Source organism: Haliaeetus albicilla, chromosome 3 (genome assembly GCF_947461875.1).
Source record: "Haliaeetus albicilla chromosome 3, bHalAlb1.1, whole genome shotgun sequence".
Classification (NCBI taxonomy): Eukaryota; Metazoa; Chordata; class Aves; order Accipitriformes; family Accipitridae; genus Haliaeetus; species Haliaeetus albicilla.
Genome location: NC_091485.1, coordinates 38,675,683 through 38,692,706, shown reverse-complemented (window position 1 = coordinate 38,692,706; position 17,024 = coordinate 38,675,683). Strand labels below are relative to the sequence as shown.

At 42.0% G+C, this 17,024-nt stretch overlaps 1 protein-coding gene across 3 annotated transcripts in view; it reads left to right on the top strand.

Moving 5' to 3' along the window:
- The window catches only part of CYP7B1 (cytochrome P450 family 7 subfamily B member 1), a 129,750-nt gene that overhangs the window by 91,437 nt on the left and 21,289 nt on the right, over positions 1–17,024 (top strand). The window contains exons 1-2 of one of the 3 annotated variants that reach the window (XM_069779427.1): positions 14,676–15,384; positions 16,071–16,207. Coding sequence is in view for 1 of the 3 variants with exons in the window: in XM_069779426.1 (XP_069635527.1) it covers positions 16,071–16,207 (137 nt within the window). In the remaining 2 variants the exon portion in view is untranslated. Of the gene's footprint in view, positions 1–14,675; positions 15,385–15,708; positions 15,807–16,070; positions 16,208–17,024 lie in introns of those variants that run through there. The other 2 variants (XM_069779428.1, XM_069779426.1) reach the window with 2 other exon arrangements.

Below are 17,024 nucleotides of genomic sequence, written 5' to 3'. Positions count from 1 at the left end.
GGTGGTACAGCCAGTCTCGGAGGCGTTTCAGCAAGGGGAATGGTGAATGGGTGAGCCACCTGGCTGTAGTCCCAAGTTTGCATCCATTTCTACATGGTAATATTAACATGGAAAAGATGTCCTGAATCTTTTTCTCTTTCTCTGGCTGCATCCACTTTCTTTTCATTAGAACCTGTAAAGCTCATTATCTCCCCGATAGAAATGTTTTAAACTTTTAAGATTTCATGTCGCTTTGACACTTCGATGAATTTTGTATAGACAGCTGCCTCATCTGCTGTTTGGGATTCAGTGTTTAGTTTTGTGGGGCTTCAAAACAGGTGTAAGAGTACTCAGTTGAAATAGCTGGTTGGAAAATATTGAACATTTCTTTAATAAAATTTCTAATTTTCAAATTCAAGCCTTTTACTTGGTGAAGAATGGAAATTACTGTTACCAGCACCAGGGAGTTTAGATGTGTCCTATGCCCTTGAACCAAAGTAGGAAATAACTCAGTCGCCGAGGCGAGCAACTCCGGTGCCAGCAAGGTCTGCAGCGGAGTGCTCCAGTGCAGTGCACGGGTTTGAGGGGGGAGGTGGTGTCCCAAACCAGGGGAGCCTCAGGGGAGGCTGAGAGAGCCACTGAGAGCCCGTAGCTTGCACGACAGCGGCTGACAGGACCGGGGCATGGCCAGGAACAAAGGTGGCCAAGCCCCTCCCCACATATAAAAGAAGCCCCTGGGGAGCGCCAGCGAGCAGAGCGTGGCACGCACCGCAGTTTGGCAGAAGGGCGTGCAGGAAGGGCGCTGAAGCTCTGCCAGCTCAACCAGGGAGCAATGGCATCCACCCCGCAGAAGGCCGTGGCCTCTCTAAGCTCTGCACCTGCCCCAGCTGATGCAGCTGCCCAGACAGAGCTCGGGTGGGCACACGCTGCCCGCCAGGTGCCAGGCTGCGGGCTGCGCCCTGCCCTCACGCCGGGACGGGACGGCAGCAGTGAGCACCGCTGTGGGAGGTGCGCCCAGGGAGAGAGAGGAGCGCCTCCGCTTGGTGACAGAGCTCCGGGAGGAGGTGGGTAGGTTGAGGAGGATCAGGGAGTGCGAGAGAGAGACGGACTACTGGAATCGCACCCTACCTTCCCTGGGACAGGCCTGACAGGCAGACAGGACGCATGATACGCAGGATTCCCTATCCTCTCTCCGCCTGGCTGAACACGGTGACTTAAGGGATAGGGAGCAATGGCGACAAGGTCCTGCCCGGCCCGGCACAGCAGGCGCGTCTCCTCTGTGACGGCCCCACCTTCCCAGGTGCCCTTGTCTAATAGGTATGAGGCTCTGCCAGTGGAACCGAACAATAACAAGGACAGTGGTTCATCTAGCCTGGAGGTGTCACCGAGGTTAAGTCGGCCTACGCCCTGTGTCAAAACTGCTTCCATAAAGAAGAAAAGATGGGTTGCTGTCATAGGGGACTCCCTTTCGAAGGGAGCAGAAGGCCCAATATGCAGACCGGATCCACTTCTTAGGGAAGTCTGCTGCCTTCCTGGGGGCCAGGTTAAAGACATGAAGAGAAAGCTTCCTCCCCTGGTACAGCCTTCAGATTATTATCCATTATTGATTTTTCAGGTAATGAACTTGCAACAAGAAGTCTAAGGGCAGTCAAGAGAGGCTTCAGTGCCTTGGGACAACTGGTTAAGGAATCCGGAGCACAAGTAGTGTTCTCATCTATCCTTCCAGTTGCAGGGAATGATGAGGGAAGAAACATGAAGAGCCAGCAGATCAATACCTGGCTCTGAGCCTGGTGTCACAGGCAGAATTTTGGGGTTTTTGATCATGGATTGATTTACACGATACCAGGCCTACTGGCAAGAGACTAAGTACACCTGTCTCAGAGAGGGAAAAGGGTCTTTGCACAGGAGTTAGCAGGGCTCATCGAAAGAGCTTTAAACTAGATTTGAAGGGGGGAAGGGATAAAACCAGGCTTGCTAGGGATAAGCCTGGGGGCAGCGTGCCAGTGTTTGAGGGGCAGTGTGCTAGCGAGGTCCTTTGGTCTGCTGTCTCGGTGGAGGCAGGATACGAAGACCCACACGGCAGCACAGAAGCGCCTGAGAATGGTCATGTAGGAACCAGGGCTTCTCCCCCGCAAAAAGGTGGCGGGATCAGTAGCCCAACTGAAGTGCATCTACACCAGTGCACGCAGCATAGGCAACAAACGGGAGGAGCTGGAAGCCATTGTGCAGCAGGAAAGCTATGATATGGTTGCCATCACGGAAACATGGTGGGATGACTCGCACAACTGGAATGCTGCAATGGATGGCCATAAACTCTTCCGAAGGGATAGGCAAGGAAGGAGAGGCAGTGGGCTAGCCCTGTATGTTAGGGAGTGTTTTGATTATCTAGAGCTTAATGATGGTGATGATAGGGTTGAGTGTTTATGGGTAAGAATCAGGAGGAAGACCAACAGATGTCATGGTAGGAGTCTGATACAGATGACCCAACCAGGATGAAGAGGCAGACGAAATATTCTATAAGCAGCTGGGAGAAGTCTCACAATCACTAGCCCTTGTTCTCATGGGGGACTTCAACTTACCAGATGTCTGCTGGAAATACAATATAGCAGAGAGGAAACAGTCTAGGAGGTTCCTGGAGTGTGTGGAAGATAACTTCCTGACACAGCTGGCGAGTAAGCCAACTAGGGAAGGCACCCACTGGACATGTTGTCTGCAAACAGAGGACTTGTGGGTGATGTGATGGTTGGAGGCCGTCTTGGGCATAGCAATGATAGAGTTTATGATTCCTGGAGAAGTGAAGGAGGGGGATCAGCAGAACTGCTACCTTGGACTTCCAGAGGGCAGACTTTGGCCTGTTTAGGGGGCTGGTTGACAGAGTCCCTTGGGAGGCAATCCTGAAGGGCAAAGGAGTCCAGGAAGGCTGGAAGGAAATCTTAAAGGTGCAGGAGTGGGCTGTCCCCATGTGCCAAAAGACGAGCTGGCAGAGAAGAAGACCCGTCTGGCTGAACAGAGAGCTTTGGCTGGAACTCAGGAAAAAAGGAGAGTTTATGACATTTGGAAGAAGGGGCAAGCAACTCAGGAGGACTACAAGGATGTAATGAGGTTATGCAGGGAGAAAATTAGAAAGGCCAAAGCCCAGCTAGAACTTAATCTGGCTACTGTCGTAAAAGACAATACAAAAATGTTTCTATAAATACATGAGCAACAAAAGGAGGGCCGAGGAGCATCTCCATCCTTTATTGGATGCAGGGGGAAACATAGTGACAAAGGATGAGGAAAAGGCTGAGATACTTAATGCCTTCTTTGCCTCAGTCTAAGAGTAAGACCAGTTGTTCTCCAGGTACCCAGCCCCCTGAGCTGGAAGACAGGGCCAGGGAGCAGAATAAAGCCCCTGTAATCCAAGGGGAGATGGTTAGCGACCTGCTACACCACTTAAACACACACAAGTCTATGGGGCTGGATGGGATCCACCCAAGGGTGCTGAGGGAGCTAGCAGAAGTGCTCACCAAGCCACTTTCCATCATTTTTCAGCAGTCCTGGCTGACCGGGGAGGTCCCAGTTGACTGGAGGTTAGCAAAAGTGAGAGGTTAGCAAATGCAACACCCATCTACAAGAAGGACTGGAAAGAGGATCTGGGGAACTACAGGCCTGTCAGTCTGACCTCAGTGCCAGGGAAGGTTATGGAGCAGAGCATCCTGAGTGCCATCACACGGCACATACAGGACAACCAGGCAATCAGGCCCAGTCAGCACAGGTTTATGAAAGGCAGGTCCTGCTTGACTAACCTGATCTCCTTCTATGACAAGGTGACCTGCTTAGTGGATCAGGGAAAGGCTGTGGATGTTGTCTGCCTAGACTTTAGTAAAGCCTTTGCCACCATTTCCCACAGCATTCTCCTGGAGAAACTGGCTGCTCATGGCTTGGACGGGTGTACTCTTTGCTCAGTAAAAAACTGACTGGATGGCCGGACCCAAATAGTTGTGGTGAAAGGAGTTAAATCCAGTTGGTGGCCAGCGACAAGGGGTGTTCCCTAGGGCTCAGTATTGGGGCCTGTTCTGTTTAATGTCTTTGTCAATGTTCTGGATGAGGGGACAGAGTGCATCATCAGTAGGTTTGCAGATGACACCAAGTTGGGAGGGAGGGTTGATCTGCTTGTGGATAGCAAGGCTCTACAGAGGGATCTGGACAGGCTGGATCAATGGGCTGAGGCCAATTGTATGAGGTTCAACAAGACCAAGTGCCGGGTCCTGCACTTCAGTCACAACAACCCCATGCGGTGCTACAGGCTTGGGGAAGAGTGGCTGGAAAGCTGCCTGGCAGAAAAAGACCTGGGGGTGCTGGTCAATAGCTGGCTGAATCTGAACTGGCAGTGTGCCCAGGTGGCCAAGAAGGCCAACAGCATCCTGGCTTGGATCAGAAATAGTGTGGCCAGCAGGAGCAGGGAGGTGATTGTTCCCCTGTACTGGGCACTGGTGAGGCCGCACCTTGAGTCCTGTGTTCAGTTTTGGGCCCCTCACTCCAAGAAAGACATTGAGGTGCTGGAGCGTGTCCAGAGAAGGGCAACGAAGCTGGTGAGGGGCCTGGAGCACAAGTCTTATGAGGAGCAGCTGAGGGAACTGGGGTTGTTTAGCCTGGAGAAAAGGAGGCTGAGGGGAGACCTTATCACTCTCTACAACTACCTGAAGGGGGGTTGGAGTGAGGTGGGTGTTGGTCTCTTTTCCCAAGTAACAAGCAACAGAACAAGAGGAAATGGCCTCAAGTTGCACCAGGGGATGTTTCGATTGGATATTAGGAAATATTTCTTCACCAAAAGGGTTGTCAAGCATTGGAACAGGCTGCCCAGGGAAGTGGTTGAGTCACCATCACTGGAGGTATTTAAAAGACGTGTAGATGTGGTGCTCAGGGACATGGTTTAGTGGTGGACATGGCAGGCTTAGGTTAATGGTTGGACTTGATGATCTTAAAGGTCTTTTCCAACCTAAACGATTCTATGATTCTATAAAATTATGCAATTGGACCATATCTGGGTTTGGGGAAAAAAAAAATAAAAGGATAATATATCTCAGTAAATCTAGGACAGGCAAGTCTTGGACTCTTCAGAAGGATGATCCTTTTATAACTCAACAGGAAACAATTTAGGAAAACAATGAAACAAGTATTCATTTGCAATTGTAATGTCTCTGATAACAGTCCCCAAGTTGACATTTGCTCAATTTAATTAAAAAAAATTGAGAATTGTATTTATATTTTCTACTCCATCTTTCACAGCAGAGGGATTTAAAACATGTTCAGGCCTACAATGTCCCGGTTACTGTTCCATCTTATAATCCTCAATTAATAATATTTTACTTTTCGTGACTGCAGAATGAAAATGTGTTCTTGATTTGCCTAAAACTGGAATTAGTTAGATTACCTAAAACCGGCAAGGATGTTCTACATGCCAGAGAATTCACACAAATACAAGGCCAAGAGCTTCATTTAGGTTTAAGCTTTATGCCCTTGAACACAATAGAGTTTACATAAATATTTAAGAAGGGCAACTGCAGACCAATTAAAGGAATATATTTTCCAAGCATCAAACCATTGTTTTCAGGCAATACACTGAAGCTCTTAAATTAATACATATTAAATCTGTTACAGGCTCAGCAGAGTTTACACTCAGGAGAGGGGAAAAGCAGATGAGAGCACCCCAGGGGGAGGTCGAGCAGAGATTGCCTGTGAGATGCATGACCCACCACCCAGCTCACAGGGTGTCTGCGGTGTCTGCATGGCCTGCGGATGGCTGCAGGCTGCTCCGCAAACCCGCCGAAGGAAAAGAGGGCACAACCATCCCTCTCGTCAGTCCTTTCAGCATCCTAGGAAAAGCTGTGGGCATGCTGAGAAGGCTGTGACTGTCTTCATTCTGATATTTGCTAAATAAAATTGAACAGCAGCTGTTTTGTGGGAAATGTATTTAAGATTTTTTTTTTTAATCTTTAAAAATAAAAATGTTTTAAGATACTTCAGAATTTCCCTCATAATAAGAGGTCTAGTTTCAGGCTAGTCCTACCCAGGAATGCTCAGTAAAAGGCTGCACTTCATATCCGCTCACTTCCAACTAGATACTCCATCTGGTTGCTGTTACATAGCATGTAGCGTGAGTTATAGAAGGGTGCTGCTCATACACACGATAACATGAAAAGTATTGCTACCCAGCCCTAGGAAAATTAATTTGCAAGTAATCAGGTTTGTTGCTCCCTAACTGTGGCAACTTGTTAAGGCAGGGACAGGACTTACCCAACTATGAACTATAAGAACGTCTGTCTTGAAAAAGCCCTGTGTGTGCTATTGCAGAAAGGAGCAGAGCCAGAGCAGAGCTCAGGGAAAGAGGAGAAGGAGGGGAAGGGTACAAGTGAAATGGAAAACAGAGTGGGGTAGTTTTGGAAGAAGAGGAGGGATGTGAGGGAAGAGCACAGAAGCACGTCTAGGAAGAGGGAAGAAAAGGAGAGACTTGTTGCAACTAGTGAGGAGCAAAAGATGAAGAGCGCAGACTGCAACATGCTTTCTGCTGAAATAAATCGCCTATGGTCTCTGCTTAGAGAAGTAAAATCAGTTCAGATGGAGAAACTGAGATGTTAATCTAGGCTGCTGGCAGAAGGAGATGAAGCAGGAGAGAATGAATGTGTAGTGGCGAGTCCAATTACAAGACTGTTTCTCTTAACATGTGCAATAGACTTGTAGCACTGGAAGGAAATGAGGGAAAACAAGGATCTGGGAAGCAAGTATGTATTACACTTTGGAAGGGAAGAAGACCTACTAATACTATGTTCATCTTACAAACATTAAGGCTTTTGAAACATTCACCTGATTACAGTATTCAGTTGCTATTTGCCTGTGATATATGCATTAGTGACAGATTAGTTACCTTCTCTCAGTGTATCATTTCAACTTCAAGTTGTATTTACAAATAAGTGAACTAAGTAAGGTACTTGGAGTATTTTTGTACTTATTCAACTGTTCAGACTATACTTTGGAATTTTTCAATACATTTTTAAGCAAAACATATATGTCCTGACTGTTAATTCTGTAATATGATTCATGAAATGTCTGACATCTGAAGCTCATGGGTAGAGGAGGGAAATTGCTTGCAGAGCGCCATGTGCTTCTGCACTTCCACGTGGGGAATGCATGGCCATAACTGTGGGAGTCATGAAATTGTTAATTAAAAAATTCATAGCTGTATTGCATCCTTTTTTAAAGATAAAATGCAAAATTTTTTATTCATCTAAAGCTATGTGCATACAGATTTTAAGACAGAGTAAGTGGCCCCATTTCTCTAGTTAATTACCTCGATAAATCAGGAGTGGGCTGCTGGTATTTGAAAATCCTGTGTGTGGTAGACAAAGAGAGGGAGAGAACAGTTTTCTGCAATGTTCTGTTGTTGGCCGGTAATGGTATACAATGCACTCAACTCAAATCGGTGGTACTGATACTCACAATACCACCATGGCTATAACATCAGAAGTTTACTGCAATAAAACTAAATATTGCAATAAAACTAAATGTTTGTGTTACCATTACAAAAAAATTGCAACACTACTCATTTTTTCCTATGGTGAAATTACTCTCTGTTTGCATATATGCATATGTATGTGCCTATATAGAAATAACTATGCTTATATACACATAATCTGTGTTCGTAAATACATGTACACACACACATGCATTCTGAATGAATTGTGCTTGCTTCCTGAAAATAGCTAATATTCCCTGGAAGGGGAAATGGAGAGGGAGTGATTTTGTCGATACTAGTCGATCTCACAAATGAAGATCAATTTTGCAATGGGCAGTGTAAACATCCACGTAGAAAGGCTTTTCCTATCTCCGTCCAAGACAGGAGGCAACAGATGGGTACAGGCAGACAGGAGAGCGTGGTGGCGAAACTGGACAACACTCACCAACAGCCTTACGCATTTTCTATGCCAATGCAGTATGTATGTGGTCCGCAGTGGTGACAGTGGTGGTCAGGATTCAAGAAGGGATTTGACTGAGGATGAACTGGAAGTGAAAGCAGGTGGACAATATTTGGACTAGGAATATATTGCAGGAGGTGAGAGCAGAGGCTCCCCAGAACCCAGAGCTTGGTTTGGGAAGAAAGTTAACAGTGAGTGAGCAAAGGGGCTGAATGGTGGTGGCAGGTCCACAGAGGCATCCCAAGAGGCATGGGCAGCCAGGGTGGAAGTAAGCAGAGGGATCATAGGGAGGAGAAAAAAGTTTGCAGCTGAGTGGGCCAAGAAAACTGACATAAAAAACCAAATGTGGGAAGAGACATGACAGAATTAGGGAAATGTAGGGGAGTCATATTCTCTTTGCTACCTAGGTGAGCAGCTCTAACCTGTCTGTATCATTAATAAAGACCAATACTTCCAAAAAGCCTTTTCGTTCCTTTTCTTTCTCGTGATTATAGAGAACTTGAAAGATGTCTGGCTTAACCAAGATACCAAACTTTTGGACAGTTTAGTTACATGAAATGAAGGTCTATTTTCTTTACCCTTTTTGTTCTAATAAACATCCTGCATTGTTTAGCATTCATACAGTTTTATGGGAAATAATATTTGATTTTTACAGTTAATTCTTTTTTTTTACTTCTGAAATTATATACTACATACTCAGAGAAAATACAATTGCTGCACACAGAACCAGCAATATCTTTCCATCTAACATTCTCCTCTCTTTCCTTGTCACCAGGGTTTTTTAAATATGATAATGTCCCACCACTGTTTCTGAGATTTCCTGAATTTATTTGTTTGCTCTTTATTACGTAAGGAATGATTTCTGCCTGTTTGAATATATTTCTGTGGGGAGTGCTGACATTCTTATCCACACTTCACTTGTCATTTCTAGGCCAGACGGTTAATATGATTTCCTACTATGAGCTACTTACTGCGTACAGTTTTAACATGTGTTGCAGAGAGGCAGTATATTAAAGAGCAGAAATGGCTTATGAAAGAGATGGATATTAGGCAAGAGTCGTTGGGTTCTCTTAGGTAAAGTCAGTTAATGTGCAGCATAAATATGTTCCTGATAGTGGTAAAAGGAAATACTGGTGGACTTCATATTCTGATCCCATCCTTGTCACATGAATACAGGAAAAAAAGTGTTTATGTTTGTGGATAATACCAAAAGAGGAGCGGCTGCAAGCCTGCAAAGGAGGGATTAGCGTTCCAAATGGCGAACTGGAAAACACAGAGGACTAATCAACAGCATCTGGACAGGACCACGATCTTTTCTCTGGGAAAAGGCTGAGGGCTGTAATGGTTCCCAAGCTGGGTTTATATCAACGCGGTGGTGATTTTGCACAGAAAGCTGAGGTTGTGCTGGGAGGCAAAGCTGGGTGTGTCAGTCTCAAGATGGAAGAGATAATTGCTCTGCTGCACTCAGTGCAGGACACTGCCGTAGAGAAAGGTGTGGGCTAACATTAGAAAATTAAGAGAGGAGTGACATAAGTGTGTAGAGGTCCAGAAAATAGTTATGAGGAAATGCTGGAAGAAATTGAGGTTGTTTAACCTAAAGAAGACTAAGGGAGAACACGATAAGTACCTTTAAATATATTAAGTGCTCCTGCAGAAGTGAAGGGAATAATTTATTTTATCCTTCGCAGGCAAAATGAGAAGTTGTGGGCTTGAGGGACGACATGAAGATAAAAGCTAGATGTGAGGAGAAGCTTTCTGATAATAAGGACAGATTCCTGGGGAGATTGTAGAGACTCTCAGTATTACTGAGTATCTTCAAGAACAGCATAGACAAATATGAGGGAAGATACTGGTGCACAGCACCCTACCTGGGATACAAGACATGGAATAAGTAAACTCTCATCATTCCTTCCTAGCCTATTTTTCTTTGATTAAAGCTGAATTAAGAAAAGAAAAGCCCTGGGCTGGGCAAGTGATCTCAAATGTAAAACATAATAGAATAACCTTGGGCTTGGTCTGGGAAAGTGTTGAGTAGTTGTGGCTGTTCTCACTGACCTCACCCAGAGCAGAAACAAAGTAGAATTTCAAGGATGGGGCTATAAGCACTGACTTCATATGAACGTTTAATATTGCTGAATTATTGTCGCATTAGCCAGGTCTTTTCTTTGCCGTGACTCCTATCCTGGCTGTTATGAAACAAACTTTACATTACATTTTGTATAGGACCTTTCTGGGAATTTTCAGCCTCTGATAAAACCTGAGCCAAAAGGGCTTTTTCAGTGGGTTTTCATTGTAAAACTGTTCAGATTACTTTCCCACAATGGTATTTACTTGCCTTTTGGCTTTTTAGGCAATGTCCCAAGCAGTCACTACAAATAGTGGTTGAATTTATGGATGTGTCCTTCAACACACAAGTGTGAAGTGTGAAGAGTTGGTAAGTACAATGTCAACCTACAGTTGTTGAGATAATTTAGCCTAAAAAACTGCAAAGGAATAACATTTCCTAGAGAGTGATATTTGAGAGCTACTGAATGAGTTGTTGAGTATTGGTATTTTTTGTGTATTTGGGGATGACCCAAATGAAATTACTGGAAGAGAGAAAAAAAGAAGAGGCTCCTGTGATGAATGGATTACAACACAAGTTAAAGATCTTAGCAACAAAATGTTTGTATGCTTTTACAGAAAACAAAGTATTTTTCTTAAAATCCCAGAAGTTCTTGACATGAAAAACTTTCAACAAAAGGATTGCATTTTTCTGTGAAAAAAAAAAAATCACTATAAAAATTCACTCATTGGTTGGTTTGTTTTTGTCAGCATTTCTCCCAATTTGTCTCCCGTTACCTCATTACTAGAGTCTGTCTTTGCTGTACTGCTCTTTTGGGGAGCGCAGATAAACTCTGCTCTCCTTGGTGCGTTCAAAAGTGTATTTGCTACTCTTTCCTGAGTTTTTTTCCTTTTCTTTTACAAGTGATCTTTATCCTAATGAAAAAGAGGAAGTTATCAGTACTGCAGCATGAAATCACTTTACCTAGGCAAAAGTATAGGTGGCAGCAGTATGAGGTTTTTTCCATCCCAGGGCTCTTGCTTCTTCTTCACTGAGTCAACCCGTGTCTGCATCTCTGTCAAGACTTGGCCTGATGCATCCCATTTACTCCACATAACCCTCCATAGTGATCAGATAGGAGCAGCATCTGGTCCTTACCTCCATAGGAGGTATGTAAACTGAGAACTCAAAGGTAGAGGGTAGAAGTATTGCTAAAACTCGTCTGGCTTGTTCTGCAGGGAATACTTTTTTCATACCGCATGTATTCAGCCTGGAAAATTTAGAGTTCCAGGAGGTCACTGACGCATGCATAATTTTATAAGTATCAAAAATTTGTGTTGTGGACAAATATTTGGAAGATAATATTATTTTCTGTCCTCATAGATACAAAACACCTAATGCTATGAGCAGGTCTGGGGGGAAAACTGTAACTGCTAAATTAAAAAAAAAAAGATAGACTTGCTGGCTTTCTCCTGTCCTAAGTTTCCTGTGTTCTATCTCTCATAATACAAGAAGACACTCTAGACACCACATTTCTGGGGATTACCTTTCTTGGGGTTGAAGCCTTTGGCCTCATTCTTTTCCTCACAGTTAGAGTGTTCATAAGCCCCTGGAAAGACACTGTCTGTCATGTCTTGTTGCTTAAATATTGTGATCGAGCCTGTGAATAATCGCAAACTGCTTTGACATGTTTATAATAGCTTTTGTTCTACTTCTGTAGCCATCCATTTCCATTCCTTAAAGTCCCCCAGCACAGCGTGTTCCAGCTTGGACATGGTATATGATGGTTTGACCAGAGATACTATGGGAAAATCAGACCGATACCTTTAATTTTTGTGGATGGTAATGATGGTTTGGGAAGTGAAAACGAGCCCTCTGTGGCAAATGATATTGTTGGACATTTTTTCTCCTTGGCTTGCGGGTTTTTTTCACCCTTTGGTGAAAGTTGTTGAGAAGCGGTCAGCTGAACCAGCGGTACCCTGAAGAGTGACGTGTTCATGTAGGCGCTTTTTCAGCTGTGCTGTGTGCAGTGAAGGCTGCATTAACACCAGATGCCAATCATACACCACCAGTGGATTTGCAAGATTATAGGACAGGAAAAAAGATGAAGGTTAAGCACAGGGCACAATAGAGATTACTTATGGTAATGAATTGTATAATTTTTCTAGACAGATCTGGATTAATGTTTATCCCAGGCAAGAGATTACTGTATGTCTGATTGTAGTTGTAAACAGACATTATTAAACAGAAGGTTTATGTTCATGAAATGCGACTATGGGTGTTAAAGCACTTATGATTTATTATGTGCAAAGAGAAAAATTAACCTGTTCATCTGCTATAGTACGAGATGCGCTGTGGATTTTTGCATAATTTGGAAGGCATCTGCTCCTTTGGAATACAAATAACCAGTGAAATGAGGACTCTCCTTTCATTTACACTGATCCAATGCCCTACACTGCAATGATGTTGAAATGGTGTAACCAGCAAAAGAATAGTCTTGTGTGCTTTTATAAAGCAATAATATTTCTATGAGAGATAATGTTGGCAAAGTCTGTTTGCTTGTGAATCGTCAGGGTATTTTCTTTATAATTAAAAAAAAAAATGTTAATGTTCAGAGAGCTTAACAAATGACCTTATTTGGGTTTCCCAAATAATTCCCTTTCACTTATTGAAAACATAATGTTTAGAGACGTTGAATTTAAAATAATATATTTTTTAATCTATTTTTCACATAATTTATCTTGCAGCCCATTTTTCTCCCGCTTTATTGCATCGCTGCTACTTAGCATAAGTGAGACATAGGTACAACAACCACATTTTTTGATACTGCCTTACCTCAGTAGCTAAATAATCACACCTGAGTCAGTGAATTCTGTGTTTTGGGTGAGCTGAAAAATCTCACCTTAAGGAAACTGTAAACAAATGCCAAAACTTTGCTTCTTTGATGGAGTAGACATTGCAACTTTATTACTTGCTAACAAGGAAGTATCTTTTCACTGTGAAAGCAAAGAAAAATTACAGTTATCAAAATCTGTTCATTCTATTTATGGGCTGTATTTGTAGCCAGCTGATTTTTGCATAATGCCGTTTGAAATTATCCATTTAACAATGATGGATGATACAACTGTGTTGCTTTCCCTCCACTTTGTAACTGATCTGTCTACTTATAGATTGCATTGGACATGTTACTGATGCTTTATTTGTAAAATACGCTCACATATGTGAGAAATTTGTCCATTAAGTCTTACTGACTTCACAGAGGCTTCTCAGATAAGTAAAGATATTCCTGTATATAAGCAAAACCAGCCCAATCTGTAAAAAACATAGGAATGTGGAGTGAAAAGATCTGGGAATATTACAAGGTGTGTTAAGTGAATTAGAATTTAAGCAGTTAAACTAGGTCTGAAAAAAAAACGTAATCTGGTAAGACGTTCTGAATGCTTCAGTTAAAAAAGTTGCAATCTTAAATTGCTATCAAAAGACTTCATATTGCTCTTTTATATTTCTTAGCTATATTTTACATTTACATTATACAACAATACATATTGTGTCATGAGAAAAATGTAACTTTAACATTTGTAATATTTTGCCTGATCATCAAATTTTACAGTGGCTGTGAAGTGCGAGTCCAGAGTTAAAGTTCATAAACAAATTAATTAGCCAGTTCAAGTTTCTGTGGGCTTTGCTAATGGTTCAGTGTAGCGCCCGAAGCTGATGAGAACTTCTGGAGGTACCCAGGATGCGAATGAGAGTCCTTCAGGAAGCCAGGCTCAGCTGCACCGTGCTGCTTAAAAGTTTGTGCAGCGAAGCATTGTATTTTGGGAGGCACTAAAATATATGCAGCGCTCTTTTCCTTGCTCTGTGTTACCAGACATCGATAAGTCATGGAGATGACCTCCATCTTCCAAAGAGAAGGAAAGCTAGAAATGAAGACACATTTCTGTTATCAGTCTGCTGTGGGTCGTAAGTTGAACTGGTGTTATATTTGCCCCTGAAAGCCGCGTAGCCTTGACACGGTGTTTAACAGTGTTAAGCTTATTGCTGCTGAGCTAAACATGTCTGAAGCGAACGATGACCCTCACGTCTTTGCGATAGCAAAATGTCTCCCTGATGTGATCCCGCAGACTTGGAGCATTAAGTTAATTTTCCCCTGGTTTTCTGAGCTGCCTTCTTTTTACCCGGCGGAGAGCTTGTGAAGAATACAGCTTCTGACCGAATGACAGAACGTGGAGGATGAAATTAGATGCATTCAATTAGAAGATGACAAAAAGCCTGTCTAAATATTTGTCAGGATGCTACTTACGGGGCGTAGTGTCCAGCCCAGGAAGTGAAATGTGGCCGCTCCCAGGACTTAATAGTCTGGGGGAAAAAAAATGGGTAAATCACCCAGATTCTTTATGGGCTTGGAGGGGATAATTGAGGGTATCGAGTGGGCTGTTATGCTTCCAGGGCTGGTGATCCCTCTCATGTAATCTCAGATTAGTTCTTTTCTTGTATTCACTTAATACAGAATTAACCGTTACAAAGTTTTCTGGACCACTTGAGTAAATAATGTTGTTATTTGACTGCTAGAGGATGGATAATGCAGTGCTTTATGGGAGGTAGTGAAAAAAGAGGGGCTCCACCTTCTCCACAATAAAAAGAGAAACCACCACAAAACAAACAAACAAACCAAACCCCAAAGCCACAAAACCCGAAGAAACAAAAAAGCCAGGGCAAAAGTGTCAGCGGTGAGATTGTTGGGTTTGGACCAGAAGGTTTAACTGGTTTTCCAGAGGACAAAAGGATGTTCTTGAAAACTAACATTCGGAATTAGTAGTCAATTAAACAGAAAGAGATCAAGATATGCAGCTTGGTTTGGCCACATCTGTTTATCTGTAAATTAAATTTATAGCAACTTTTTAAAGTAAGAGAGCAAATCTCCGGCTTGTAATTTCCTGCTCAGAAAGTTTTAATTAGGAAAATAAAAAATGTAAATACAGCATATCATGTTTACCTTTTTTTTTTTCTTTTCATTTCTGTTACAGCAGTTCAGGGGAGAATGTGACTATGATAGGGTTAATCCAGCTACATAAAAATCCATGCTGTGTATGATAGTAGTAAAGCTTGTGATCCCTTGATCTTTGATTAGATCCAAGCTAGTAAATATCTTGTGTTTAATCAGAATGAGTTGTTCTGCATGTAGTATAAGTCACCTTCACAGATGGGATGTAGCAGCAGAGTTGTTCACGAATATTTGTTTTAATCCTTTCCAGAGCAAGCACGCTTTATGTTTCTTTGTTGTAAATCAGATCCAAGCAACTAAAGACCAGCACGAAGGAAAGGCATTTACTTGCAGTCAGGAATAGGACAGTGTGGGAAGCTTTTTTCCTTTTTAAAGAAAAATGTAACTTATTAGATTCTTAAAAGGTATTTTATACTATTCCATAAAGATAACTAACACACCATGGCTGCTTTTTTAGACCGGGGTGCAAATATCATTATCTAGAATTTCATCTTAAACTGTTCATACACGTTCCTAGCTTAGGAGACTATAAATATACGGAGAGTAAGATTTATTATGGTAAATGTTTGGCGTCTATTATTATTCTATATTTTAAAGATATTGAGTTAGAATGGAAGCTGGTCTGTGTGCTGGTAAACTGAAATTCTTAAAATGTTATCTGTAAGGCTAGTTGTTTTGTGTGGTATGTCGGCGTCCTATTTACCTAAATCTGTCATAATTGCCTTTCGATACATCTTCCTCTGACACGCCAAATATTGAAAATGCGAGGACTCTTTGCTGGGAGATTTTCTACTGAATGTCATATTTCTGTGTTCATAACTTGATGGTAATAACTGGACGACCTGTAGTTAAATGCATCTCAATTTCTCTCACTTATTTTTCCTAATCACCACACAGAGCCTTCTGTGCTCAGAGGTGTGATTAGATTTAACCTGCCATCATATCCAAAGAACTTTCTGTACAACATATTATACATTGCAAGAATTATATATGTAGATGGTGGGTCTAAGTGTAACATATAAATAGATATAAAGATGAGTTGCTCTCATGCCAAAGTTAATTCCTGATTTTCTTTGTCTGTTTTTAACAGGAAAACCGGAGAGCCCCCGCTAATAAATGGCTGGATTCCTTACCTTGGGAAGGCTTTGATTTTTAGAAAAGATGCTTTCAAATTCTTACTGGATCAGCAAAAGAAACTTGGAGATATTTTCACTGTACATATTGCTGGTGAGAAATATTTTAGTATTACTCTTGATTTTTTCCATCAGTGAAGTTAAATACTAATTCAAATGTTTAGAATGTTTAGAATCTTCTTAAAGGAAAAACATTTTTCTGTAGCATAGGCCAATAAAAATTACTTAAATTCACAGGTATTGTATGCATAATAAGTATCCATAAGATATAATTATGAGAAAGTGGATTTATAAACAGCTGTAGGTATATATGCATATTGACAGAATTTGTAGGCATATAACGTATGAACATAGATTTCGCCAGCACATTTAATTGTGTATTGGGTATTTTTTTTCTAAAGAAGGGAGAACTAACATCATCTTGACACTGCACAGAAAAATATCAGATTAAATTTAGAAAACACTTAAGAAAAAAAGTGCAGAATATGTTCTCACACATTTTACAACTGGTTGACAGGAACACAAGGGAATGAATGACACATTGACTCAGTGATACAATCAGGACTGGAACACAGAAACTTCCCGTTGCCAGCCTCTTACTCTGATCATGCTTGCTGAAAATAACAATATAATAAAGTATGATATAACCTTGCTGCTTTCTGTATTTATAGCTGTATTACTACTACACTAGCTCAAATACAAACATTTGAGTGAGTTCACACAGACACTTAGCTGCAGAAGAAAAACATAGAATGAAACTGGAATCTTGAATGAAACTTAAATATATAAATTTATATATATATACACAGGTGTACTTTTTACTAAAATCAATTTAAAATCTCGTATTTTCCTTTCTTCAGAAAAAGGCAAACTCTTATTAGTGTAGGTGGACGTAATGGATCTTTTGCCCC